The sequence below is a fragment of the Leopardus geoffroyi genome, chromosome E1 (assembly GCF_018350155.1).
Source record: "Leopardus geoffroyi isolate Oge1 chromosome E1, O.geoffroyi_Oge1_pat1.0, whole genome shotgun sequence".
Taxonomy (NCBI): domain Eukaryota; kingdom Metazoa; phylum Chordata; class Mammalia; order Carnivora; family Felidae; genus Leopardus; species Leopardus geoffroyi.
The window spans coordinates 61147088-61174061 of NC_059330.1; the positions used below are offsets into that span (position 1 = coordinate 61147088).

The following is a 26974-nucleotide window of genomic DNA, read 5'->3' on the forward strand; positions in this document are numbered from 1 at the left end:
TGTTATGGGGGGTATTTGGCTCACTCTGGGATTCAGAGGGAACCGGAATCACAGCCAAAATAAGGGCGGAAAAGGCAAGTTTGGAAAGAAGTTCAAGTTGCTGCAGAGCAGTGCACGCAGCCCTGGCAGAGGGTGGCACTTCGTTCCAGACTGACTCACGTGTCCCTGGACAGTCCTAGTGTAGGGTTGGGAACTGGAAAGGTCCTCTTCGAAGACTCTGGGCCCTCCACCTCTGGCATGACGGGAACCACACTGCGCTTGGAGTTGAGGGCCAGCACGGGGGGCTCCTAGGTGAGTCACCTGAGGTCTGGATCCCTCCTTCATAAAGGGGGCTGATAATGACACCCCCCCCCCCGGCCGCCCAGCTGAGCTTCCCGGCCAGAGTGCCTGCCTGTACGCGGTGCGTGTCTCCCCTCTTGCGGGGACACTTTCTCTGTCCTCCCTGTTCTCCCAGTGAAATTTGCTTCCAAAGACATATTGTGTGAGACTAGCCTCTCTGCCTCGGTTTCCTCCTGGGCAGAAGTACGTGGCTGTGCTGGAATATGTTTGGAAGCAGCAATCAGAGTGACTGCAGCTATCTGAGTTCTCAGGAGGCGGCAGAACCCCTTCCTTTCTGCAAACACTCCTCTTCCCGAGGGCGTGGCCCCAGCCCGGTTCCTGGTGGAGGCCAGGGTGAGGGAGTGGCAGTGACACCTCGACAGCGTCCCTGCTGGCTCAGGCTGTAGCCAGAGGCTTGGGACACCCCCCCGCACCCCCCCACCCCGCTGCCTGCCTGGTGCCCCTTTTCTGAGCACCGTGGCAAATGCCCCCACTCAGCTGTGGGCTGCGTTTCCCTTCTTGGTGCCACTGGACTCCATGTCAAGTGAGGGATCTGAACCAGCAGGGGAGTCCCTCCAGTGCACACGGCGCCATCACTACCTCAGTCTGTCCTCCCCCTGGATCCACACTCGTGACATGTCTGAGCCCCAACAACTGTCACAGTTGTCTGTGTTTGTGTTCCAGTTGGGTGCCTTCCGCACCTTAGCAGCCATAATTCTGGTTCTTGGAGAGTCAGGAGAACCCGGAGACTGGCTATAGGGAGAAAGGGGACTCAGCTCCTGGGGCCGTTTGCATGTACCCGAGTCACATCTCCCTACTGAGCTTCTGACCAAACCCAAAGTCAAATGCGGCTTTGAGAGGAGGGTGAGACCAGTTTGCAAAGTCAAAGTACTCTCCTTGGCATGTGTCTTCTCACTGAGGATTCGGTTGCTCAGACAGGAGTTGGGAGGTCTGGGGAGGGACCCCAAGTGCCTGGGTTTCGGGGCCAGTAAGATGTGTGCCGCTGCCACCTGCCACGTTCAGACCCTGCTTGGGCAAACCATGCCTGTGGCGTGCAATGAGCATCTCCCCCAGGGTGCCTGGAGGCTCACGGGTGCCTAACCCTGGCAGTTTGGGGACCAACTTTAGAGCAAATATTTGTAATTCTGGAAAAGAGAACAGAGGAAACAGGGAGGGAATCATAAAGAGCTGAAGACAACCTCAGAGAGTGTCCTGCCTTGGGGATGGCAGGAAACTCACCCCAACCACCTCCCTGGGAAATTGTCAGATATTGGTGACACAGAGAAGACCCTAAAAGCCTCCAGAGAACAGTTTCCACACAAACAGAACCAAAATGGCTTTACAACAATCAAAATAGCTTCAAATTTCTCAACACCAAATGAGCTGGAAAGCGCTAGAGCAGGAGCTTCTCCGTTGTGAAAGAACAGGACCTCATATCCAGCCTGGAATTCCATACCCTGCCAAACTATCAGTCGAGAATAAAGACATTTGCAGATAGATGTGCAAGAGCCCAAATCTACAGGAAGGCTGCCTCAAGATGCAATGGGAAGGGCTTCACCAACTCAGAGAAAAAAGCTAGGAGGAGGGAGACGTGGAGGGGCAGATGCTTTTCCCAAGATGGCCACACAATCTCTCCCACCCCCTGCTCTTCTGCAATGACCTTGTGCATGCGTGTGCATAGGTGTGTGCGTGCCTGTGTGCACATGGCCACGTGTGTTTTGAAGTTCCCTCTCCAGGGCAGCAGGTCTCTTAACAGGGCTCGGGTTCTGGGTGGGGTTGGCCACATTATCAGAACCCCCAGAGCAGTCTCTATCTCTGATGGCCACCAGGTGCCCTGATGAACAAGCCCAACACGAGCGACGAGTGTCGCTAGGTAGTGCCTGGGGCTGGATAGGATGTGGTCAAGACCCCTAGCCTTGTTTGGACAGTGTGAGACCTAGCCAGGACTGTGACCTGTGACCTGGGTCCCAGGGACAGTGGGCTCTACCCTAGACTATGTCCTCTAAGTCCTGCTGAGGCCTGGGCAGAGGGCCAGCAAGGGCTCCTGGAACCTCTGGCCGGGGGTGGGGGGGTAGGGAGTGGGGGGTGGTGGTGTCAGGCTCTACAGGGTGGGCCGCACCCCGGATTGTCGGGGTACCCTGACTGTGTGGACACATGCAGAGGGGCACCGCCCCCACTTCTGGCCCCCTCGGGAAGCTCTGTCTGCCCTCGCCCTCGGGCTGGGTCCGTTCCCCCACCGCTCGCGCGGACCTGACCGCACCCGTCACCCGCGCGCAAGGGTTGGACAGCCCGCAGCCCGCAGGCCGCGAGGACCCGGCGCCGCCCCCGCGGAGAGCGAGCTCCGCCCCGGCTGGCTGGCGACTGCGCCGTCCCCGTGCCTCCCCGGCCCGAGTCTCCCCCGCCCCATGGAGCAGCTGCTGCGAGCCGAGCTGCGCACCGCGACCCTGCGGGCCTTCGGGAGCCCCGGGGCCGGCTGCATCAGTGAGGGACGAGCCTACGACACGGATGCGGGCCCCGTTTTCGTCAAGGTCAACCACCGGACGCAGGTGCGGCCCCCCAGAAACCCCCTCCCCCGCGGCCTGAGCTGGAGCCTGGAGAGGGGAAGGGGTGGGGGTGGAGGGGCGCAGGTGCGGCCTGGCGTCACTGCGGGGGTCAGGAGCTGGCACCTGCCGGCAAGGAGGACTCAAGCGTTTTCTGCGGGACCCAGGGTTTTGTCAGCTGCAGGATTAATAATCCTGCGCCTGGAGGCGCAGGAGTGTTGGTTTTAATTTCTCTACCATCAGGAATGGGGGAGGTGAGGCTTGGAGTCCTGGGATGCTTCTGCCTCTACCCTGGGTCCCAGCGCTGGGTTCCCTCTTCCACAGCCCGTGGGTCCAGCTCAACAGGTGGGAGGAGGCAGAAAGGAGGCCAAGACTCGGTGAGGGACCGAGCAAGAGGCTCATGCTGTCTGCTCAGGGGCCTGTGCTTGTGTTGGGCCTGGTTAGTGCCTGCTTAAAGTGTTGCTGTTAAATAGACTGTATATGGAAAACAGTGACACTTTACAAATGGAGAAAGTTGGCCGTAGTTAGTGCCCCCAGATGCTAAGGATGGCACTCCCTTGGCCCTAGTGGAGGCCTTCACTGAGGCCCCCAGTGCTCTCTGGGCCAGGCCCCTTTGAGGTGCAGCAGTGGTGGTGGGGGTAGGGGCTGTGGGCGGAAGGAATCCTCCCAGCCCCCCTGCAGCAGGGCCCACCTGGGATGGGTGAGAGGTCAGGATTGGTCCAGCAGCCCGGCTCTGTTAGCACAGGGAATTGTTAGGGAATTTCGTTTCAGAACCAATCCCTCTCAAAATAAGCCCCATGTACCGGGAAGCAGTTTTGGGTTCAGGGTTCATGTGGGGTCTGGAACCCTCCTACTGAAAGCTTCTCCATTTGCCCTTGAAACCCTCGGTGCTGGCACACAGCAGGTGAGCAGGTGACAGGTGAGGCCCTCAGGACACCAGCAGAATGCAGCCCAGGTATTCCCTGCCCCTGTATGTTTGGGGACTGCTGGATGCCCCCTGCGGGGCGCTAGTAACCCCTGCTTCACAATTCCAGGGCTGGGCTGGCAGTTTGGAGGATGCCTTGCCTCATTTTCCCCTCAGAGACTTTGAATTGAAGGATGGGGTTCTTTTCCTGCGTGGCATTAGATGCTTTGGCCTCATGAGGAATAATTCTATAGGCAGAGGTGTTCAGAAGCATGCTTTCTGTCGCGTACCCGGGGTGAGTGTTCACCTCGTTTAAAATTGGGGTATTTTGGGGCGCCTGGGTGGCACAGTCGGTTAAGCGTCCGACTTCAGCCAGGTCACGATCTCGCGGTCCGTGAGTTCGAGCCCCGCGTCGGGCTCTGGGCTGATGGCTCGGAGCCTGGAGCCTGTTTCCGATTCTGTGTCTCCCTCTCTCTCTGCCCCTCCCCCGTTCATGCTCTGTCTCTCTCTGTCCCAAAAATAAATAAACGCTGAAAAAAAAATTTTTTAAATTGGGGTATTTGTGGGAAATATTTTAGAAGTAGGACAGCCCTTGGGTCCCAATGGAGGCTGTTCTGCTGCTCCTGGGGCGGCCTGTCTTCTTCCTGGGTGGGGTGTGAGCCTCCTTCCTGCCCCCCCCCCCAGGCCCCACTGGGTGCTTATCTCTGGGGAGAGGCCCTGGACCCAAGCCAGGCCCAGCTGACCTCTCTGCCCCGAATTCTTGCCCAAAATGTGTGTCCCAGTCCCTTTGGCATGCCACCCCACCCTGCCCTTGCGGTTCCTCCTCTCCTGTGATCGCTGGAGGCAGTGAGGTGGGCAGGAAACTTGGAAGGGCACCCATGCCCGGCTCCAGACGCTCCACTGATCCACACTCCAAGGCACCCTACAGGTAACCCCTAGCACCCCACTGCATCTCACAGCACCACCCAGACCCTCTGCAGCACCCCCACAGTCCCCTGGGGTACCTTACAACCTCTGTGGCATCTGGCAGCATCCTTCAGTACCCCACTGTGCCCCCAGGCACCCCCAACACTCCCACCATACCCCCTGGCCCCCCGACACTCCCACCATGCCCCTACAGCCCCCCCAACACTCCTACTGTACTCCCCAGTTACCCCAACACTCCCACTGTACTCCCCACGCACCCCTGACACTCCCACCGTGTCCCAAACACCCCTGACACCCCCACTGTGTCCCCAGGCACCCCGATACTCCCACCGTACCCCCAGGCACCCCCGACACTCCCACCGTACCTCCATAGCACCTCCAACACTCCCACTGTACCCCCCAGACACCCCCAGCATTCCTACTGTACCCTTACAGCACTCCTGTCACTCCCACTGTACCCCCAGGCAACCCTGACACTCCCAGCATGCCCCCCATACCCCGATACTCCCACCGTATCCCCAGGCACCCCAACATTCCCACCATGCTCTCACACACTCCCAACACTCCCAGCGTGCCCCCAGGCACCCCGACACTCACACTGTGCCCCCACAGCACCCCTGACACTCCCACTGTACTCCCCAGGCACCCCGACATTCCCATCGTACCCCCGGGCATCCCTGACACTCCCACCATGACCCCGGGCACCCTCGACACTCCCACTGTACCTCCACAGCACCCCCAACACTCCCACTGTGACCCCACAGCACACCCTGGCCCCCAGTAGCACCCCCAGCACCTCCAGCACCTCCCCTGCACCTGTGCTTCCTCACCTCTGGGAGGAAGCCACCCAGGGCAGGGGCACCAGCATTCTGTCCCCCCAAGCCCCAGGCACAGCCTCACCTTTGGAGCCCATTTCTATCTGAAGGGGGCCATGTTGCAGCCCATTCTCTGAGGGGCTGATGTCTTGCTCTCCAGCTAGCTTTCAGTAACTGTAGGTCCTGGGTGCTTGTGACCCCACGTGGTGGCTTCTGTCCAGGGCTGCAGGGGCCCCTCGGAGCTCATGGCCGTGTTCTGGATGCAGGCCCGGCAGATGTTCCAGGGAGAGATGGCCAGCCTGGAGGCCCTCCAGGCCACAGGCCTGGTTCGGGTACCACGGCCAATCAAGGTGATTGACCTGCCGGGAGGAGGGGCTGCCTTTGTGATGGAGCACCTGACGATGAGGAGCTTGAGCAGGTGAGTGTGCATGTGTGCGTGTGCGTGTGTGAGAGAGTGTGTGAGATTGTGAGATCATGAGATAGAGGGAGAGGGAGTGAGGGAGAGAGGGAGGGGGAGGACAGAGGGCAAGGGAGGGAGAGGGGGGAAGGGAGAGAAAGAGAAAAGGAGAGGGAGGGAAAGGGAGAGAGGGAGAGGGAGATGGAGAGAGGAAAAGGGGGAGGGAGAGGGAGAGAGGGAGGGAGGGAGGGGGACGAGAGAGGGAAGGGGAACAGGCTCTTGCTGAGCTGCCAGTGTGGCTCATCAGAGGCAGGGCCAGGAATCCTACCCCTGCCCCTGGGTTCTTAACAGAGACAAGGAGTTCTTGCTTTCTGTGTGTTTTGGCTCCAGTGAATCAGCATCAAATTAGCTTGTTGGAACCATCCCTGGCCTCATGCTTTAGAATGCACTCATGTTAGCTCAAACCGGGCCCAGTGAGGTTGCTCTAGTAATTATCCGAAGTCCTGAAATTTTTTTCTAATTACTAGAGTTACGTGTATTTTGGGGTGCCTGGGTGGCTCAGTTGGTTAAGTGTCCAACTTCGGCTCAGGTCATGATCTCACTGTAAGTGGGTTCGAGCCCTATGTTGGGCTCTGTGCTGACAGCTCAGAGCTTGGAACCTGCTTCAGATTCTGTGTCTCCCCCTCTCTCTGCCCCTCCTCCCCCAAAATAAATAAACATAAAAAATAAAAGTTATGCAGAGGTGCCTGAGTGGCTCAGCCGGTTAAGTGTTCAACTTCGGCTCAGGTCATGATCTCACCATTCCCGAGTTTGAGCCCCGTGTCGGGCTCTGTGCTGACAGCTTGGAGCCTGGAGCCTGCTTCGGATTCTGTGTCTCCCCCTCTCTCTGCCCCTCCCCTGCTTGTGCTCTATCTCTGTCTCTTAAAAATAAATAAATGTTAAAAAAAAAAGTTGTGTGTATTTTGTTTAAAAAAGGTGGAAAACAAGAACTCTCACAAAGAAGACATGAAACAACCTGCGGCTCCATCAGCAAAGAATGGCCCATGCCCATCATGGTGCGTGAATAGCATCTCAGTCTGTTTTTTTTAAGTTTGTTTATTTATTTTGAGGAGAGATAGCTTGCACTTGAGTGAGGGAGGGGCAGAGAAAGAATCCCAAGCAGGCTCCACACTGTCAGTGCAGAGCCTGATGTGGGGCTCGATCCCATGAACTGTGAAATCATGACCTGAGCCAAAATCAAGAGCTGGACGTTTAATGGACTGAGCCACCCAGGTGCCCCTCAACCTGTCTTTTATATGTGATTTACATTTGTTTTTTTACAAACCTTCCAAGCTGGTCTTTCCTTAATGTAAGTTTTTAAACCTTTGTTCCTGTTCCCAGCGCCTCCTAAGGCTTCTGTTGACAGACACACACACACACACACACACACACACACACACACACACACCCGCCCCCTGCGCTTGTGATTTTATACCATCCTGTTTTTCAGAAAAGGTCATGGCCTACAGTTCACTTTTCCCTTTTTAAAGAATGGAGAGTAGTTTTTAAGGTATTTACAGCATTTCTCAAAGTGGAGCCTTCTAACTGGTTGTGGTTATTTCTTGTTTTAATTGGTTGCATTTCCTGTATCCTCAGTCAGGCATCAAAACTCGGAGACCAGATGGCAGATTTGCACCTTTACAACCAGAAGCTCAGGGATAAGTTGAAGGAGGAGGAGAACACAGTGGGTACGTTGTGGCCCCCGACCCAGGTGTATCTACCCCGGGGTGGTGCTTGTGGCGATGCGTACCGACTTCCTTTATGCTGCGTGTGAAGATGAGATTGTTAAATGGGGACTCTGATGGCACTGACGGGTGGGTGGGGTTGGACCCCGGTTACTCCCAGCCCTGTTGTCCAGCACGCCTGAGGCAGGAGGGCCCTGGCGCTCCTCAGACTGTCCCCGTTTGAGCAGTGCTGCCCAGGCCTCTCCCTCTGCTGAGGGGGCTCTGCTGAGGTCTGGCATTGAAGGGGAGGACAACAGCTCTTTCTGCTGACAGGCCGGAGGACTGAGTGTGCTGAGCCCCAGTATGTGAGCAAGTTTGGCTTCCACACGGTGACATGCTGTGGCTTCATCCCTCAGGTGAGAGCCTGGGGGAGGATGTCCCTGCTTAGCTGATGACCGTTCCCAGTGCCCCAGTGCTGGTCGCCTTGTCCCTTGTAGGTGACAGGGTGCCATGAAGACTGTCTGATTTCTGAACGCAGGGTGTGAACTGGGGTGCCTGGGAGAGGAGGGCAGACCCCTGAGCTGAGCTTGGCGGAGGTGGGAAGCTGTGGGCCGGGTGGAAGAGCATCTAAGCAGAGGGAACAGCAGGTGCAAAGGCTTTCTGCAGAGGGTTGTGTGATGAGTGTGGGGACTGGAGTGGGTGGCACTGAGGCAGCAGGTGAGGTCAGGGATTAAGTCCTGGCCTTTGTAATTCTCATGACATAAACTCCATTATTTTAAAGTGTACGATTTAGTGGTTGTTAGTATATTCACAATGTTGTGCAGCCATCACCACTGTCTCATTACAGAATATTTTCATCGCCCCCAAAATAAATCACATGCTAATTAGCAGTCACCCCCATTCCCCCTGCCCTTGGCCTCTGATAACCACTCACCTCCTTCTGTCTCAGTGGCTTTGCTCATTCTGGACATTTCATGTAGTGGAATCATCCAGTAGGTAGCCGTTTGTCCCTCTCTGTCTCTCCCGTGTGGGCAGACGGCGAGCCTCCCAGGTGGATGTCATGTGGGTAAGATCATTTTGAAGCCTGAGCCAGATTTTGGGATCCCAGACAGGGGGCAGCCCTCACATCTGGGGTACCTAGAACTCCACACACACAGTGCTTTACCAGGCTTGTTGGGACTCCCTGGATCTCTGGCGAAGCCAGCTCCCCTGGGGCCTACACATCTGCCTGGGGCTGGTGGCCCACACAGTTGTACTGGTCCCAGGCAGGTGTGGTCTGGTGTCCTGCTTCAGGTGCTGAGTTTAAGAGCTGTTGTGGGCTCTCCAAAGACTCAGTTGACCTTGCCCAGTGACTTTTCAAGAACCAAGGAGGGTCGCCTGGGTGGCGCAGTCGGTTAAGCGTCCGACTTAGGCTCAGGTCATGATCTCACTGCTCCTGAGTGAGTTCGAGCCCCATGTGGGGCTCTGTGCTGACAGCTCAGAGCTTGTTGCTGCTTCGGATTCTGTGACTCCCTCTCTGTCTCTGCCCTTCCCCTGCTCATGCTCTGTCTCTCAAAAAGTGAATAAATGTTAAAAAAATAAAAATTAAAAAAAAAAAGAACTAAGGAATGAAATCATACACAGAGCCCCAGTCTGTGAAGTCAGTGAGAATGGGGCTGGTCTCTTAGGGATACAGGCGGCCCCTTTGTCCCCCTTTAGACTCCAGGATCAGTGAACCTATTTAGCTCAGCTGCTACTGGCCAGGAAGGGGCCAGGGGCCTGGGAGGGGCCAGGGAGGGGCCAGGGGCCTGGGAGGGGCCAGGGAGGGGCCTGGGAGGGGCCTGGGAGGGGGTAAGGGGCGGGCAAAGGGCGGGCAACGGGCCAGGGAGGGGGATGGGGCCTGGGAGGGGCGGGGCCTGGGAGGGGCCTGGGAGGAGCAAGGGGGCGGGCAAGGGGCCAGGGAGGGGCAAGGGGCCAGGGAGGGGCAAGGGGACTGGGAGGGGGAAGGGGCCTGGGAGGGGCCAGGGGCCAGGGAGGGGCCGGGGAGGGGCTGGAGAGGGGCAAGGGGCCAGGGAGGGGGAAGAAGCCTGGGAGGGGCTGGGGAGGGGCCAGGGAGGGGCAAAGGGGGCTGGGCGGGGCTGGGGAGAGGCCGGGGAGGGGCAAGGGGCCTGGGAAGGGCACGGGGCCAGGGGCCTGGGAGGGGCCAGGGAGGGGCCAGGGTGGGCCAAGGGGACTGGGAGGGGTAAGGGGCAAGCGGCAAGGGGCCTGGGAGGGGCCAGGGAGGGGCAAGGGGTCAGGAGAACACTTAGCCCACCTCTTCCTTCTGTGACAGATGGTCCTGGATGGAGCACCTGTCCCAGCCCAGAAATTGCAGGAGGGTACTGCTCCTTGGGAGGATAAGTGGGCCCTTAACTGACCCTTAACCAGACGCTTAACCAACGGAGCCCCAATATTTATCTAGTTTTGAGAGAGAGAGACAGAGACAGAGACAGAGACAGAGACAGAGACAGTGTGTGAGCAGGGGAGAGGGGCAGAGAGAGGGAGACAGAATCAGAAGCAGGCTCCAGGCCCTGAGCTGTCAGCAGAGAGATTGACACGGGGCTCGAACTCACCAACCGTGAGATCATGACCTGAGCCAAAGTTGGGCGCTTAACCGACCGAGCCACCCAGGCGCCTCAAACCACACACTTAAAGTGTACAAAGTGATAAGTTTTGGCATGCAGAGGTACCTGTGAACCAGTTCCCATGGTTGGGGTGCGTATATGCATCACCTGAAGCGTCCTCCTACCCTTCCCCAACCCTGGGCGCCATGGATCTTTCTGTCACTGTAGGTAAATTTGTATTTCATAGAACTTAGTATAAATGGAATCATACACTACGTGCCTTTTTCTGGCTTCTTTCACTCAGTTTAATCATTTCATGATGTTCATCTATGGTGTTGCAAGTGTTCAGAGTCCGTTCCTTCCTACAGTGAACCAGTCTGTTTACCTATTTACCTGCTGACGGGCATCTGAGTAGTTTCCAGGTTTCGCTTCCGCAAATAAAGCTGCTGAACCTTTGTGTACAAGAGTTTGTGTAGACACATGCTTCCATTTATCCTAGGTAATTACCTAGGAGGGAAATGGCCAGGTCATATAGTAGGTTCACATTTAACTTTTTAAGAAAAATACTGCAGAAATACCTTCCCAAGTGATTGTACCATGTTACATTCCCACCGGCAGGGGGTGAGGGTTCCAGTTCCTCCACATCCTTGCCACTCTTGGTGGTTTCCGTTTAAAATTCAAGCTCTCCTGGTGAGTGTGCAGTGGTGTCTCACTGACGTTTTATTTCCCCTGATGGTTAATGATGTGGAACATCTGTTCATGAGCCTATTTGCCATATATTAGGGGTACAGAAATTTAGGATTATTACGTCCTCTTTATCAATTAACTTGCTTTCCATTGTGAAATGACCTCTTTTATATTCTCTCCTCTGAAATCTACTCTGTCTGATATATTAACATAGCCATTCCAGCTTTTCTTTCGACTAGTGTTAGCATGTATAAAGTGCATTTCTTTTTTTTTTTTTTTTTTCAACGTTTATTTATTTTTGGGACAGAGAGAGACAGAGCATGAACGGGGGAGGGGCAGAGAGAGAGGGAGACACAGAATTGGAAACAGGCTCCAGGCTCTGAGCCATCAGCCCAGAGCCCGACGCGGGGCTCGAACTCACGGACCACGAGATCGTGACCTGGCTGAAGTCGGACGCTTAACCGACTGTGCCACCCAGGCGCCCCTAAAGTGCATTTCTTGTACACAGCTTGGAATCAAGTCTTGCTTTATTTTTCCAACCTGTCTCTGCCCTTTAACTAGGGTATTTAGACCCTTTGCATTTAATGTACTTATTGATGTGGCTAGGGGTGAATCTGTCATTTTGCTGTTTGTTTTCTGTTTGTCCTATCTGTTCTATGTTTCCCCTTTTCCTGTTCATCTGCCTTCTTTTGGACTATTTTTAATGACTCCATCCTATCTCCTCTGTTGGCTAGCTGTAATATTTGTTGTGTTCTGTTAGTGGTTGTCCTGGGGTTTGGGCAGTCTCCATGTATAGCTGTCCTGTGAGCACCAGCTGCAGCAGCATCAGCCTTGGCCCCTTGTCGCCCAGGTGAATGAGTGGCAGGATGACTGGTCGACCTTCTTTGCCCGGCACCGTCTCCAAGCACAGCTGGACCTCATTGAAAAGGACTATGCTGACCGAGAGGCACGAGAACTGTGGTCACAACTACAGGTGGGTGCAGAGGCTATTCTCTGGGACAGGGGCTGTTCTTTTATGTTCTTTTATGGGCTATCCTCCATATTTGTGTGGAGCCCTCTGGTAGAATGGAGCCATGGAGCAGAGCTGGTTAAGTGTGGACACATAAGTGCCTGACTATTGGCCTGATGGGGAAACTGGGAAGGGGAAGGTACCTGAGGGCATACTTGGCCCCTGAGTACAACTTTCACTGGCTAGGTCACCAAATACTTAACCTCAAACATAGGTGCCTGGCCCATAAATTGTGGCATTTACTATTGCTTTCTTATCCACTCTTACCCTGTCCTTTTCTTCTTTTCCAAAGCACGAATGTCTCACCTCTTGGAGATGTGGCCAGCAGTTGCCCCAGAGTGACTAGTTTAAAATTTAACTCTCAAAATGTTAAGAACAGAATTTGTGTGTCATTCCAGGGTGAAATTTAACTCATTAATGAAATAACCCATAGCACTCGTAGTATACAGAACAGGTGCAGACATATGTGTTCTGTGAAATTAAAGAATGGTGGAGAAAGTTTGCTAAATTACCCCCCCCCCCCCCCAAAACCCTCCATTCAGGTTATATGGTTCACAGTCTACACGACCACATCCACTGAGGTCGCTATTGTATGGAAGTCATTAGGGAGGTGGAATTTCCAAACCTAAATTAGTAAACAGTACAATGATGTTGCATTCTCTTGGACTCAGACGATCCCCTCATCTCTGGGCTTGGTAGACTGGGCTATGGTTGGACCCTGAACAAACATGAGGTCATCTCTGCCTTATTTCCAAGTATTGGGTGAGGAGGCTGTGGCTCATAGGCCCATGATGACTCTGTGTGCAATAATTATTTTCTTAGGTGAAGATCCCGGATCTGTTTTGTGGTCTAGAGATCGTCCCTGCCCTTCTTCATGGGGATCTCTGGTCGGGAAACGTGGCTGAGGATGACTCAGGGCCTATTGTTTATGACCCAGCTTCCTTCTATGGACATTCTGAATTTGAACTGGCAATTGCTTTGATGTTCGGGGGGTTTCCCAGATCTTTCTTCACTGCCTACCACCGGAAGATTCCCAAGGCTCCGGGGTTTGACAGGCGGCTCCTGCTCTATCAGCTCTTTAACTACCTGAACCACTGGAACCACTTTGGGCGGCAGTACAGGAGCCCGTCCCTGGGCACCATGAGGAAGCTTCTCAAGTAGCAGCCAGCCTGCATCCCCTGCCTCCCTGCTCAGTGAGTAACTCTGGGTGGCAACACCAGAGGTGGTTTCCGGGACTAATAAAGTCCGGCTGGGCTTCAGGGATGGAAGTGTGTGTGTGTTTGTTCACCTGTGTCTCCATCCTCCATGCAGTTGGGCTAGTTTGCAGAGGGCCCGGAGCACCTGACAGATTTCCAACAGCCTCATTCTGTGTCATGATCCAGGGGGAATTTGGGTATTTTCATGATGTTATAGAAACACATCTGGGATTTGCTTAGGTGAAAGCTGGGGTCACATCTGCCTGTGGACTCAGGGCTCCTGTTTGTGCCTTAGGCAGAGTTGGAGACCAGGAGATGGGTCTCACCTCTTGAGCAGCACCTCTGGGGCTGAGTGGGGCTCTGAGTGCCCTCCCTACTGAGGCGGGGCAGATGGAAGGAAAGGCCCTGGATAGCGTGGGGACCAGGCATTTGGACCGCAGCCACTGCCCAGCGCTGCTCCCACACTCCATTTTCCAGCTGGAGTGTTTTCTGATGGATAAAAAGGGGGCGAGGGCAGGGGGAGAGCCTTGGTCAGTGGGTGTCCACTGTGGTCAGGTGGCTGGGGTGGCCAGTCGGTTGGAGATGCCGGGGCTGTATTCCGTGAAGGGAGGGCCCAGGGCAGGCTACATCAGGGCAGGGTCTGCGGGGCACTGGCCATTCACAGTGCGGGGGCTGGAGACGAGACCACGCCTTTCTTACTCCTTGCAAAATTACCAATTTCCCAGTGATAAGGGCGCCCAAATTTCTCTTTTCTGAGACTGTTTGTCCAGCGGGCCTCGCGGTCAGGAGACTGGTCCCATTGACAGGTGTGAGCCTGTTAAGACTTTCTAGAAAGAACACCCCGGAGGCATCCTTCCAGACAATTGACATTTCAAAACAGAAACTGCCTTTGTCGCAAAACTCAGGTTTGTGGGATGTGACAGTGCGACGGGGGGAGAGGGAGGAGTCGGGCCCCACGTGGGGAATGGGGCCTGGTTCTCCTCCGGCTACTGGGGCCGCGACACCGCCGCCAAGCGCAGGCCACTGTGCCCACCCCCACTGCCACGGGTAGAGATTTTCCCCAACCAACGAGCTCAGACCCCGCCTTCGCGTTCGGACTCACCCCCCGCCCCCCGCCCCCGCCCCCGCCCTGGCCACACCCACAGGCTCAGACCTCACCCCACCCCGACCACACCCACAGGCTCCGTCCCCACCCCACCCACGGGCTCAGAGGCTTTCCCCCGATCCCACCTCGATCCCACCCACAGGCCCAGTCCCCATTCCCCCCGAGCTCAGATTTCCACCCCCTCTGCCCAACCTCACGAGCGAGCTCAGGCCCGGTTCCCCGCCCCGACCCCACCGACAGGCTCAGACCCCACCCCACCCCGCCCCGAGCTCAGACTGCCCCCACACCTCCCACCCACCCCACCCCATTCGAACGCACCACCTCAGACCCCGCCCTGCCTTCTCTCTGGCCCCGCCCCCAGGCCGCGCATCAGGCTCCGGTCCCGGGACTTCCCGGCTTCGCGGGGTCCAGGCTCCCTTTCACGCGGGCCCCGCCCCACAAGGCCCGGCCCCGCCTCCTTGCACACTATTTTGGCGGCCGGCGCGTCCCGTAGCGGGTCCGAGGCGCGAGGTCGGAGGTCGTGGGGCGGGGCCACCGTCGGTAGCCGCCCCCTCTGCCTCAGCAGTAGTACCTCCGTCTGCATCAGCCGGCATCCCGTGTCCCGGTGCTCGGGCGGGGCCGAGCTTCCAGTCTACAGGCGCGGTCCGGAGCAGCGAGGATGGCTCTGGGCGAGGAGCCGGCCGCGGGCGCGCCGGAGGACGGGGCGGAGGACGAGGCGCTGGCCCGCGGCGGCTTCCTCGAGTCGTTCTGCGAGAGCGCGGAGACGCGCGCGCTGCTCGCCCGCCTGCCGGCGGTGCTAGGCGACCGTGCGGCCCGGGAGGGCGCCCTGGAGCGGTTCCGAGGTGCGCGTGCGGCCCGGGACCGGTGGCCTTCTGTACGCGCTCTCGGGCCGCAGCTGCTGCTTTCCCCGTGCGATGGTTGCCCCCTGCCGCGCACCTGTGGGAGCCGGGCGTGTGTGCTTGGGCGGCCTCACCTGGAGGCGCCGGGGCCGCGGGCCCTGCCTTTCCCGCCTGTCATCGGAGGGCGGGGTTGTGCAGGGTCCCGCGGGAGGACACCGGCGTGGACCTCGCCAGGGCGGCCCCGGCTCTCGGGGACGGCCGTGCGGACCGGGAGGGAGGGACAGGAGAAGCAGACGGGGACCAGCGCGCCGCAGACCACGGGATCTCCGACCCCACCCGGCGGGGTAGCGGCGGGCGGCGCAGCCCAGGCTCGGGGCACGGTGGGCGGTGGGTCGCGCGCGCGCTAGTTCCCCTTAAGGTGTCAGCTCTCCCAGCTTGCACCTTTGCAGCCGTCTCCCGGGAGCAGCTCGTGAGGGCTCCCTGGGGCCCCGCCGCTGGGCGGTCAGGCTTTTGTCGTCCAGGAAAACCACCTTCGCGGGCCCTTCTTGCTCACGAAGTTTCGGCGTGGGTTTGTGCTCTTGCTTTGTCAGGACGGCCCTCTGACTTTGAGAGAGGGGCGGTGTGGCGGCTGCCCTGACAAGGCATATGCTCTGGTGACACACCCCAGGGTTTTTACGTCCCGCTTGCCGCTCGGGCGCCTTGCCTCCTTGCTCTGGGGCTGTTTCTTTGGCCGTGAACCGGGGGTTCAAAAACAAGACCTTGTGCACACGACTGCCGAGAGGGTGAGGGCACGTCGGGGGGCCAGCGAAGGCCCGTTTTCCCCTCCTGGGAAGTTGTCACAGGTGCAGGTGTGTGGTAGGTGGCCGCGGGATCTGACAGCTGTGCCAGCGGCCGCTGGGGTCTGCGGGGTCGGGCGGGGGGAGAAGTGGGTGCGGGGAGGTGTCTTGTCTGGTGAAGGGGAGGACTTGTGACTCGAGGAGGGAGCAAAGAAAGGTTCAGAGGAGGTGGGGGAACGGGCTCCAGAGGAAGGCGCTCCGCGCACGCGGGGAGGAGGGGCCGGCGGGTGGTGGTGGGGAGCCACCTAGGTGGCCTGTGCCCCAGGGAGGCGGCGAGGGAAAGCGGGCATGTCTGCCCCAGCGAAGCTAACCCTCGTGTTTTCCTTCTTAGTGATCATGGACAAGTACCAGGAGCAGCCTCACCTGCTGGACCCCCACCTCGGTAAGAACAGAGGCCGCTCCTCCTGCGGTGGGTCCTTCGGTCACACGTGTGTGCCCGCCGCCGCGGGCGTCAGGACGCATTGCCCCGGTCTTGTTTGTTCTTCGCGGGGTCTCTGCACCCCTTGCTCGTAGTGTGGATTTTAATGTTTTCCAGGCACATTTTGTTAGCGCCCAGCCCTCTACGGGGATCACCGTGGAAGGGTGATGAGTTATCTGTGTAGATGGAGACACGGAGGCTCCGGCTTCCTTAACTCAATATAAGGGCACTGACTTTTGTGTTTCTTTTGTTTTTCGTTGTTTGTTTATTGTCATTTTATGTTTGTTTATTTTTGAGAGAGAGAGCGGGCATGAGTGGGGGAGGGAGGGAGAAAGAGGGAGACAGAGGGCCCGAGCAGGCGGTGCACTGTCAGCTCAGAGCCTGACCTGGGGCTCGAAGTCGAGAACTGTGAGATCCTGACCGGAGCGGGTGACCCTTATTTTTGACTTGTTTCATCCTGACAACACTTTTTTTTATATGCAAAAGTAACACTTCTGGTGGTGAACTTAGGAAGGAGGAAGGTAGGAAAGGCAGCGCGGGGTGGGGGCTGGGGGCCCGGGTGTGCATCTCCGTGCAGCCCCTCAGCGGCTGTGGCCTGAGTTTCCCCACCTGTAGAATGGGGATTATTAGCACTACCTGTCCCACAGGGCTGTTGAGACTTTACACGTTACCGTGTGAGGCCTTGAGCGTCGGCTTTGGTGTACACATATGCGCCTTTTTTTTAAAAAAAATTTTTTTTTTCAACGTTTATTTATTTTTGGGACAGAGAGAGACAGAGCATGAACGGGGGAGGGGCAGAGAGAGAGGGAGACACAGAATCGGAAACAGGCTCCAGGCTCTGGGCCATCAGCCCAGAGCCTGACGCGGGGCTCGAACTCACGGACCGCGGACCGCGAGATCGTGACCTGGCTGAAGTCGGACGCTTAACCGACTGCGCCACCCAGGCGCCCCCATACGCGCCTTTTAAAAAGTGGGCTGGTGCTGTGCGTGCTGCTTTCCTCTTCAGGTAACCTTGAAGGTTTTGTGCAAGGTAAGCTTTCTGAGCGGTCCCCTGTCTCAGGCAGAAGAGATACATTTCATCCTGGCTCGCTGAAGACAGAAGGCACGGTTCCCTCAGCCACTGTTACCAAGTCCAAGTTCCTTTTTCAGGAGTCTGTTTTCGCTGCTGCAAGTTTCTAGAACTTGATATTTCAGAGGAGTGTGACGTGCTCTGGGTCTTTTCTCTCATGCTGGTCAGTCTTAGGCTGAAGACTGGCATCCTTTGGCACAGGGGACTTCTGGTGTGGCGCTGGTCATTTCTCTGCTTCCGCTTTCTCTTTCTGGTGAGCCTGTGGACTGCATGTTGAGTTTCCAGGAGTGACCTTCTGGCCCCTTAGCTTTTCCCACATAGTTTTGCTTTTTAATCTTTGTTTTGCACATGAAGACGTTCTTGAATTTATTTTGTCCACAGTTTTTACCATCTAAGGGCTCTTGTCCTTGGTTTGGTATTTTTGACAGTTGTCTTCTGGGTCGTGTTTTCTCTCTGGGGACTACATGGCTGGCTGCTGGGTGCTGTCGCACTGTGGGGGAGGGTCCCACTGTGGGCCTCCTAGCCCAGAATGCCAACTCCCGGTTGAGTCAGGCTCTGACTGGCTGTTGTCAGCTGCTTCCTGGCTTCCTCTCAGACCTACTCTCTTCAGAGCATCTCTGTCCAGTAGAGAATTGGGTGATGATGGAATGTTCTAGATCTGTGCTATCTGGTAAAGTCACCAGTAGCCAGATGTGATTGCTGAGCACTTGACTGACATATGGCTAGGATGACTGAGGAACGTAATTTTATTTTATTTTTTGTTTATTTAAAAAATGTTTGTTTATTTTGAGAGAGAGAGCACGCAAGCTGTGAGGCGGAGGGGCAGAGGAGGGAGGGAGAGAGAATCCCAGGCAGGCTCTGTCCCATCAGCTCAGGGTCTGATGCAGGGCTTGATCTCAGGAACTGAACTGTGAGATCATGACCTGAGCCAAAATCAAGAGTCAGACGCTTAACCAACTGAGCTACCCAAGCACCCCCTGAAGAACTGAATTTTAAATTTTATTTGACTTAGGGGCGCCTGGGTGGCTCAGTCTGTTAAGCGTCCAACTTCTCCTCAGGTCATGATCTCATGGTTCGTGGGTTCAAGCCCTGTGTCGGGCTCTCTGCTGACAGCTCAGAGCCTGGAGCCTGCTTTGGATTCTGCGTGTCCCTCTCTCTTTGCCCCTCCCCTGCTTGTGCACGCAACGCATGCGCGTTCTCTCTCTCTCTCTCTCTCTAATATAAACATTAACAAAAAGTTTTTTAAAATTTTATTTGACAAAAAAGCCAACCCAAATGTGGCTAAGTGGCTGTGGGGCCCAGCACTCTAGGGAGGTAGACCTCTGGTCTTCTGCCCACGAGGGCAAGGGCTGGGGGACCTTAGAGCACTCCTCCTGTTTGCAACCCTTCCTGCGTCCTGCGCTGGCCGGTTCCTGGCACCTCGGCTCTGCCTGCCGGGCTGCTTCGGTCACCACAGGTTTCCCTGCCACCGTCCAGTTTCCGAGTCACAGCTGACATCTCTTGGCTGTTGTTTCTTTTTCTCTTTTTCTTTGTGGATTTGTATCTCTTTATTTCGTTTTCCCGGGACTTGGGGGGTGAGGGTTGCTGAGATATGCATGTGGAATAATCTGCTTTTCTGGTGTCTGTTCTTGTGGAATGGCTGTGCTGGCTTTCAGAATCTCTGGGAGGCCAGTTCTGACTGTTCTCTGCCATTCTCTGCAGTTCACCTCTTTCCTCAGGCGTCAGCTTTTGTGCGTATTTTGGTCTCTTCATGTTACTATTTCTGTCCGTATTTAAGACCAAACGGATGTAGATGAGGGCTCCTCTGGTTCTTTTTTGTAAGCTGGAGTGTTTCCGGCTAGACCCATCCTGAATGAATTCTGTCAGGCAACCCCATTTGGGGCAGTGTGGTGAGTGAATGAGCGGATTTTCTCTGGGAGCAGGTGAGTTGGTTGAGTTTTCTACTAATTGGGGATGTTCCAGATGCTGGGATGAAGCCTTTCCTTTATCTGGGGTCCTCACGTTTCCTCCGGAGAACGCTTCACTTGCCCTAAGTGGTTTGTTGAGTTTTGCTCTGGGATGAAAGCTGCTTGTGCTCATGAGGTGTAGCTCACACGCCGTCGAGTTCAGCCTTGTGTGCGCATACTTCATTGGTTTTATTTTTTTTATTTTTATTTTTATTAAAAAAAATTTTTTTTTAATGTTTATTTATTTTTGAGAGAGACAGAGACAGAATGCAAGTGGGTTAGGGGCAGAGAGAGAGGGAGACACAGAATCCAAAGCAGCCTCCAGGCTCCGAGCTGTCAGCACAGAGCCCAACGTGGGGCTCGAACTCAGAAGCTGTGAGATCATGACCTGAGCCGAAGTCAGACGCTCAACGGACTGAGCCACCCAGGCGCCCCTGCTTCATTGGTTTTAGTACATCACAGAGTCATGTAGCCATCACTACTAACTCCCTAATGTTTCATCACCCCCAGGAGAAGCCCATATCCATCAGTGGTCGCCCCCACCCTCACTCTCCTGCCAGCCCCTGGCAACTGCTAATCTGTTTTCTGTCTGAACTTCTTTTAAGTGTTCATTGTGAGCATTTCATATAATGGAGTCAGACAATATGTTTTTTGTTTTTTGTTTCTTTTTATTTATTTATTTTTTATTTTTTTCAATATATGAATTTTGTTTCTTTTTAAAGATTTTATTTTTAATTTAAAAATTTTTAATTTTATTTAAAAGAAAAATTTTTTTTTTTCAACGTTTATTTATTTTTGGGACAGAGAGAGACAGAGCATGAACGGGGGAGGGGCAGAGAGAGAGGGAGACACAGAATCGGAAACAGGCTCCAGGCTCTGAGCCATCAGCCCAGAGCCTGACGCGGGGCTCGAACTCACGGTCCGCGAGATCGTGACCTGGCTGAAGTCGGACGCTTAACCGACTGCGCCACCCAGGCGCCCCAATATTTCTTTTTTTAAATGTATGTTTATTTTTGAGAGAGTGAGTGTGTGAGCAGGGGAGGGAGACACAGAATCTGAAGCAGGATCCAGACTCCTAGCTATCAGACCAGATCCTAAAGTGGGGCTTAAACTCACAAACCATGAGATCATGATCTGCTTGACCAACTGAGCCACCCAAGTGCCCCTGTTTTTTTTTTTTTAATGTTTATTTATTCTTGAGAGAGAGAGAAAGACACAGAGTGTGAGTGGGGGAGGTCAGAGAGAGAGAGAGAGGGAGACACAGAATCCGAAGCAGGCTCCAGGCTCTGAGCTGTCAGCACAGAGCTTGATGCGGGGCTCGAACTCACGGACCGCGAGATCATGACCTGAGCCGAAGTCGGATGCTTAACCGACTGAGCCACCCAGGCGCCCCAATAATTATATAGTTTGTAAGTAATGCTGGCTTGATCTCTTTATCTGTCGATATACACTTTCATTCTTCCTTTAAAGTGTTCAAAGTTACCTTTGATGAGATATAATTTACATACAATAAAACGCACCCATCCTAAGTATACAGTTTGAGTTTTGACAAATGTATGTATCTCCACCACCATCAAGGTGTAGAACATTTCTGTCCTCCCATGAGGTTAAGTGAACTGTGACCCTTTGCAGTTAGTTGCCCTCATCTTGGCCCTGGGCAACCACTGACCTACTTTACTCTCTGGCTTCTTTATGTTAAAATAGTATTCTTAAGGCTTCTCCATATGACATGTTTTAGTACTTTGCTCATTTTCTGTTGAACCACAATTTGTTTATCCTTTCACCCCGTTGATGGACATTTGGGTTGTCTCCAGTTTGCAGACAGTCCTTTAGGCTGACGTGTGTTTCCATTTCTATTGGATAAATGTGTAAGAGTGGAATGTTGGGTTGTATAGTAAATATGTTTTTTATGATAAACTTTTATGATGAATTGCCATACTGTTTTCATAAAGGTGGTGCCATTTTACATTTCAACCAGCAATCTATGAGAATTTCAGTTGCCCTACATCCTCATCATCACTTAGTATTGCCAGTCTTTCTGATTGTAGCCTATGTTTTTTGTGGGAATGTGGTGGTATGTCACTACAGTTTTACTCTGCATTCCCTAGATGTGAGTTGCAGTCTTTTTGTTGAGTAAGACTCACAGCCCAGCACAGGGTCTGTTTTGTTGAAAGTTCTGTGTGCACTTGAGAGGAATGTCTATTCAGCTGATGTTGGGTAGAGTGCCCTGTAAGTGTCATTTAGGTAGGGTGATTCATACTGTTATATAGGCCTTTTATGTCCATATTGATTTTTTTTCTCTTGTTCTGTCAGTTCCTGAGAGTACCGAAATCTCTAACTACAATGATAAATTTGTCTTTTTCCTTTCCGCTCTCTCAATTTGGCTCTGTAATTTGGCGTGGTTATAGGAGTCTTGAGTCTTCATGACTAATTGATCCTTACATCATTATGAAATGTTCTGTTTATCTCTGTAATATTACATGTTTCAAAATATGCTTTGTCTGATACTGATATGGCTGCTCTGGCTTTTTTTTTTTTAAGTTGAGAGAGAGAGCGTGCATGCACATGCCAGCAGGGGAAGGGGCAGAGAGAGAGAGGGCAAGAGAGAATCCCAGGCAGGCTCTATGCTGTCAGTGCCGAGCCCGATGTGGGGCTCGAAGTCATGAACTGTGTGATCATGACCTGAGCCAAAATCCCTGAGCCGAAATCAAGAGTCGGATGCTTAACCGACTGAGCCACCCAGGCACCCCTGCTCGTGCTTTCTTATAATTCGTGATTGTTTGGTATGGCTTTTCTTCCTATTAACATTTAAAAAAAAAAAATTAAAAAAGTGTTTTTTAGAAGTGGGGGAGAGAGGCAAAGGGGCAGGACGGGGGGTGGAGAGAGAAAGAGAATCTTTTTTTTTTAATGTTTATTTTTGAGAAAGAGAGAGCGAGTGAGCAGGCACTGGGGAGGGACAGAGAGAGGAGACACAAAATTGGAAGCAGGCTCTAGGCTCTGAGCTGTCAGCACAGAGCTCTATGGGGGGCTCAAACTCACAAGCTGTGAGATCATGACCTGAGCTGAAGTCAGGCACTTAACCCACTGAGCCACCCAGGTGCCCTGGGAGAGAGAATCTTAAGCAGGCTCCATGCTCAGTGCGGAGCCTGACACAGGGCTCAATTCCACGACCCCGGGATCATGACCTGACCCAAAATCAAGAGTTGGACACTTAAACGACTGAGCTACCAGGCACCCCATCCCCCTTTAACTCAGTGCTTCTTGGTAGTTGTTCTTACCTGGCCTTGTGGAAGACTTGAGGGACCTCTGTAGATGACTGGAGCTCATTCTCTGCATACCTTTCTCTTCATTACCCTGTCCTGTGGATGTTAGCGGACTTAGCCTCCTTGAACCTCTGTCTCTGCTCTGCGTCCCCACTCCCTGTACCGAGTTCTGCATGTCACCTCCTGGCAGACAGCCTGGGCAGCTGTGGATCCCAGTCCGTTTGTTTCCTTGAACTGCCTGTTCCAGTATCGCTGAATATATATTTGTCATATATTTGTCTAGTTTTCTAATTTTTGGTGGTAGGGCAATTCTGTATGAGTTATTCCTTTATAACTGGAAGCAGAAATCTTTTATTCTGCCTTATTACATTGGTTAGAATGTGATTATTGCTAAATCATAGTAGTTGTAGGAGGTATCTTCTATAAAGCACAATAGTAGATATTGGTTTGACGTAGAACAATTCTTAAATATAAGAATATTTCTCTTGCATTAAAATTCAGAAATTTTTTAAAATGTTTACTTAATTTACTTTTGAAAGAGAGCTTACGCGCATGCTTGTGTGTACTCATACAAGTTGGGGAGGGGCAGGGAGGGAGACATAGAATCTGAATCAGGCTCAGGCTCTCAGCTGTCAGCACATAGCCTGACACGGGGCCCAAACCCACTAATCGTGAGATAATGACCTGAGCTGAAGTTGGATGCTTAACCAACTGAACCACCCAGGCACTCCTCTAATTTTATTTTAAGTAGACTTTACATCCAGTGTGGAGCCCTTCTGCATTTTTTTTTTTTCTCCCAACGTTTATTTATTTTTGGGACAGAGAGAGACAGAGCATGAACGGGGGAGGGGCAGAGAGAGAGGGAGACACAGAATCGGAAACAGGCTCCAGGCTCTGAGCCATCAGCCCAGAGCCTGACGCGGGGCTCGAATTCACGGACCGCGAGATCGTGACCTGGCTGAAGTCGGACGCTTAACCGACTGCGCCACCCAGGCGCCCCCCTTCTGCATTTTAAAAGCAAGGATGAATGTTGTGAATATTGTATTCATTCTGTGCCCTTTTAGAAACTGTTAAGATAAAAATGTTTTTCAGGGCTCCTGGGTGGCTCAGTTGAGCATCTGACTCTTGATTTTGGCTCAGGTCATGATCCCAGGGTCATGGGATTGAGCCCCACGGCAGCCTCTGTGCTGATCCTGGAGTCTCCTTAAGATTCTCTCTCTTCCTCTCACTCCCTTTCTCCCTCACTGCCACCCGTGCTTGCCTGTGTGCTGTCTCTCTAAAAAAAAAAAATAAATAAATAAAAAATAAATGTTTTTCTTCTTTTGCTCTATTGATACTCGGATTACACAGGTTTACTAATACTGAACCACTCTTACATTTGTAAATCTGTTTTTTCTTCTGGCATTTTGTTTCAATATCATACTAATGTTTAATTTTGTAGTAAATATTTTGCGTATGTTTTTTTCCTAGAATGGATGATGAACTTGTTGTTGGATATAGTACAAGATAAGACATCTCCAGCTGACCTCATACATCTGGCTTTCAAATTTCTTTACATCATCACCAAGGTAACATTTACGTAGCACTTTATAGCGGACAGAATACTTATGTACTTGGTTCAGAAATTACCTTCCAAATGTTATTTTTCAGGAAAGATGGTTCTCACACATAAATTGTGGGTTTCATTTTTTTTTTTTTTTTTTTTTTACCACATCTGGGGAATCAGATGTTAGCGATAGTGGTTCTGGGGTCCTTTGGCTGAAACCACGTCTGAGATATTTAGCGTCTCGCAGTTGAATAGATCAAGCACTACCTACGTAGAAAGGACATGGGGGAGGGGCAGAGAGGAGGGGGAAGGGGCGGGAGAGCCAACTAATTCAGAAAGTCTTTTACAAGGAGAAAGTGGACAAGCGTGGTGAAAATGGAAGTGCTTCTCAAACTTTAATGTGCAGATGAATTTCCTGGGCATTTTGTTAACAATGCAGATTCTGAGTAAGCAGGTCTGAGGTGGGGCCTGATTCTTGCAGACTCCCAGGTGATGTGTGGGTGCTGGCCTACAGACTTAACCAGTTGCAGTTTTGACCACGGGAGTGACTCAGAGCCATCTGGGGGTGGGTTTTGGGGGGCTACTCGGTGGAGCAGTGCCCGCTGTGTGGTGGAAAGAGGCCCTTGGCCAGTGAGAGAGCTCCATGGGGGCGCTGCCCTGTGCGTACTCGTCTGTGGTCTGCCGGCTCAACGGGTAGAGCGCAGGGTCTCTCCTGAACGCGGAGCACCAGTGCATTTATGGAAGCCATAATGAACTTGGGGACCTTTGAGGTTTTCAACGTTTATTTATTTTTGGGAGAGAGAGAGACAGAGCATGAACGGGGGAGGGGCAGAGAGAGAGGGAGACACAGAATCAGAAACAGGCTCCAGGCTCTGAGCCATCAGCCCAGAGCCTGACGCGGGGCTCGAACTCACAGACCGCGAGATCGTGACCTGGCTGAAGTCGGACACTTAACCGACTGCGCCACCCAGGCGCCCCAACCTTTGAGGTTTTCGAGGACTTATTCCTCATAAGTGTCACAGGGCGATTGTATAAACAATGTAGAGGGAAAACTTTTTAGTTTGTAGCATATCTGTGGTTCTGGTGAAGCACATTTGATATTTGTTAGTCAAGAGGGGCCAGAACATGTGAATGGATGATGTAAGAAGCAAACATAGCCGTGTTTACTTACCAAGTTGTATCACTGTGATGTGACACAATTCTCTGATGACTGGGTGGAGTAGGTGGTGATCTTTGATGATAGAAGAAAAAGATAATTTTGTTACTTTCTGTATTTTCTAATTATGTAGTAATTCAATGTCTTTTTATCTGGTAGGTTCGAGGATATAAAACATTTCTTCGTTTATTTCCTCATGAAGTGGCTGATGTACAACCTGTTTTAGATATGTTTACAAATCAAAATCCTAGAGACCATGAAGTGAGTGTGATTTTCTCCTCCTTTTCACTCCCACCCCTCTCCCTCCTCTCTTCCCTTGTTTGTTCCACTCCTTACTGGCAGCTTTATCCTCCTGTTTCCTTCAGTTTTATGTTATGCTGTTTTGTGTCCCTTTCTCTCTCTCTCTCTTTTCTTTATTCTTTTGGCTTTCTCTTTTTTATATGTTACTTTAAATTATTTCCTTAAAAAAAAATGTTTATTTTGAGAGAGAGTGAGTAGGGGAGAGGGGAGAGAGAGAGAGGGTGAGAGAATCCAAAGCAGGTTCCACGCTCAGCAGGAAGCCAGACATGGGGCTCAATCCCATGACTGTGCAATCACGACCTGAGCCAGCGTCAAGAGTCAGACGCTTCACTGACTGAGCCGCCCCGGTGCCCTAAATTATTTCCTTTTATTTTTTTATTTTACTATTTTATTTATTTATTTATTTTTAAAAAAGTTTTCTTATTTTTGAGAGAGAGGGAAAGAGAGAATCCCAAGTAGGCTCCATGCTCACCATGGAGCCCGACGCGGGGCTCAATCTCACGACTGTGAGATCATGACCTGAGCTGATAGCAAGAATCGGACGCTTAACCAACTGAGCCACTCAGGCACCCCAAATTATTTCCTTTTAAAATATGTTTTTATAAAGAAAAAAAAATATGCTTATATTCAGTGTGGTGAAAAGTATGTCAACCATCTAGATTTTTAAACTTGAAATATAATTATGTTGGGGGTCCCTAGGACCACCCTCAGGTTTGATGATTCCCTAAGACCACTGTAGGACTCCACAGGTAGTTGTTCTTATGGTTGTGACTGGTTCGTAGCAAACCCAGCAAAGGGAAAAGGCATATGGGGTGAAGTCTGGAGGAAACCAGGAGCAAGCTTCTAGAGTCTTCTCTCAGGTCACACAGGGCACTTGTCATTCCCCCAGCACTGAGTCATGTGTTGCCCATGTGAATGTCATAGAGACCAGTGTGCAGGAATTTTCTTGGGGTTGGTTACGTGGGTACTCTGCCAAACATGGACTGAAATACCAAACTCCCAAAAGGAAAGCGGGTTTCAACATAAACCACATGGTTGGTACAGATAGTCCAAGCACAGAGAGTCCCCCTTCTCTGGGAATGCCGGGAAGCCTCCTGAAGTTCAGGTTCCTAGCTGCCCAAGGATGGCCAGCCCTGTTCGCAGGTCCCTCCAGCGAATCCGGTTGCTGTGGGAGTGGCCTTACGCACGGAGCACATGGTTCACAACTGCATCACCCAGGGAGCTGTTTCTGAACGTGCCCAATCTCAGCTTAGATGTAGGGGAGCATTTCCCCAGCTCCCTGAAGGGATTGTTCCCGGGCCAAAGTGGAATCTTGTTTTATTGGCTACCTAAAATAAGGGCACTCCTATTTATTTATTTTAATTTTATTTTTTATTTTTTTAAATTTACATCCAAATTAGCACATAGTGCAACAATGA

General features: G+C 52.8%; 2 protein-coding genes across 5 annotated transcripts in view; both read left to right on the forward strand.

The window, feature by feature from the left end:
- Positions 1-2667: 2667 nt before the first annotated feature.
- FN3K (fructosamine 3 kinase) lies at positions 2668-13150 on the forward strand. 2 transcript variants are annotated; one of them, XM_045490012.1, is made up of 6 exons: positions 2668-2864; positions 5726-5922; positions 7537-7628; positions 7938-8020; positions 11724-11846; positions 12705-13150. In XM_045490012.1, the coding sequence occupies exons 1-6, from the start codon at positions 2724-2726 to the stop codon at positions 13041-13043; spliced, it is 975 nt and encodes a 324-aa protein (XP_045345968.1). In that variant the 5' UTR covers positions 2668-2723; the 3' UTR covers positions 13044-13150. The 2 variants fall into 2 exon arrangements, with proteins under 2 accessions (XP_045345968.1, XP_045345969.1); XM_045490013.1 differs by having other exon boundaries at positions 2673-2864; positions 5771-5922.
- A 1550-nt stretch (positions 13151-14700) lies between these two features.
- TBCD (tubulin folding cofactor D) overlaps positions 14701-26974 on the forward strand; it is a 160819-nt gene continuing 148545 nt past the window's right edge. Inside the window, exons 1-4 of one of the 3 annotated variants that reach the window (XM_045490002.1) lie at positions 14701-15025; positions 16190-16240; positions 24025-24122; positions 25416-25517. In XM_045490002.1, the coding sequence (XP_045345958.1) occupies positions 14842-15025; positions 16190-16240; positions 24025-24122; positions 25416-25517 (435 nt within the window). In that variant the 5' untranslated portion in view covers positions 14701-14841. The remainder of the gene's footprint in view (positions 15026-16189; positions 16241-24024; positions 24123-25415; positions 25518-26974) is intronic. The other 2 variants (XM_045490001.1, XM_045490003.1) reach the window with 2 other exon arrangements.

Excerpts from the sequence above, each read along its gene's own strand:
- FN3K (XM_045490012.1), top strand. The coding sequence starts at position 2,724 with ATGGAGCAGCTGCTGCGAGCCGAGCTGCGCACCGCGACCCTGCGGGCC. Across the intron at positions 5,923-7,536 it reads ACGATGAGGAGCTTGAGCAG|TCAGGCATCAAAACTCGGAG; the intron begins GTGAGTGTGCAT and ends CTGTATCCTCAG. Across the intron at positions 11,847-12,704 it reads AACTGTGGTCACAACTACAG|GTGAAGATCCCGGATCTGTT; the intron begins GTGGGTGCAGAG and ends TTATTTTCTTAG.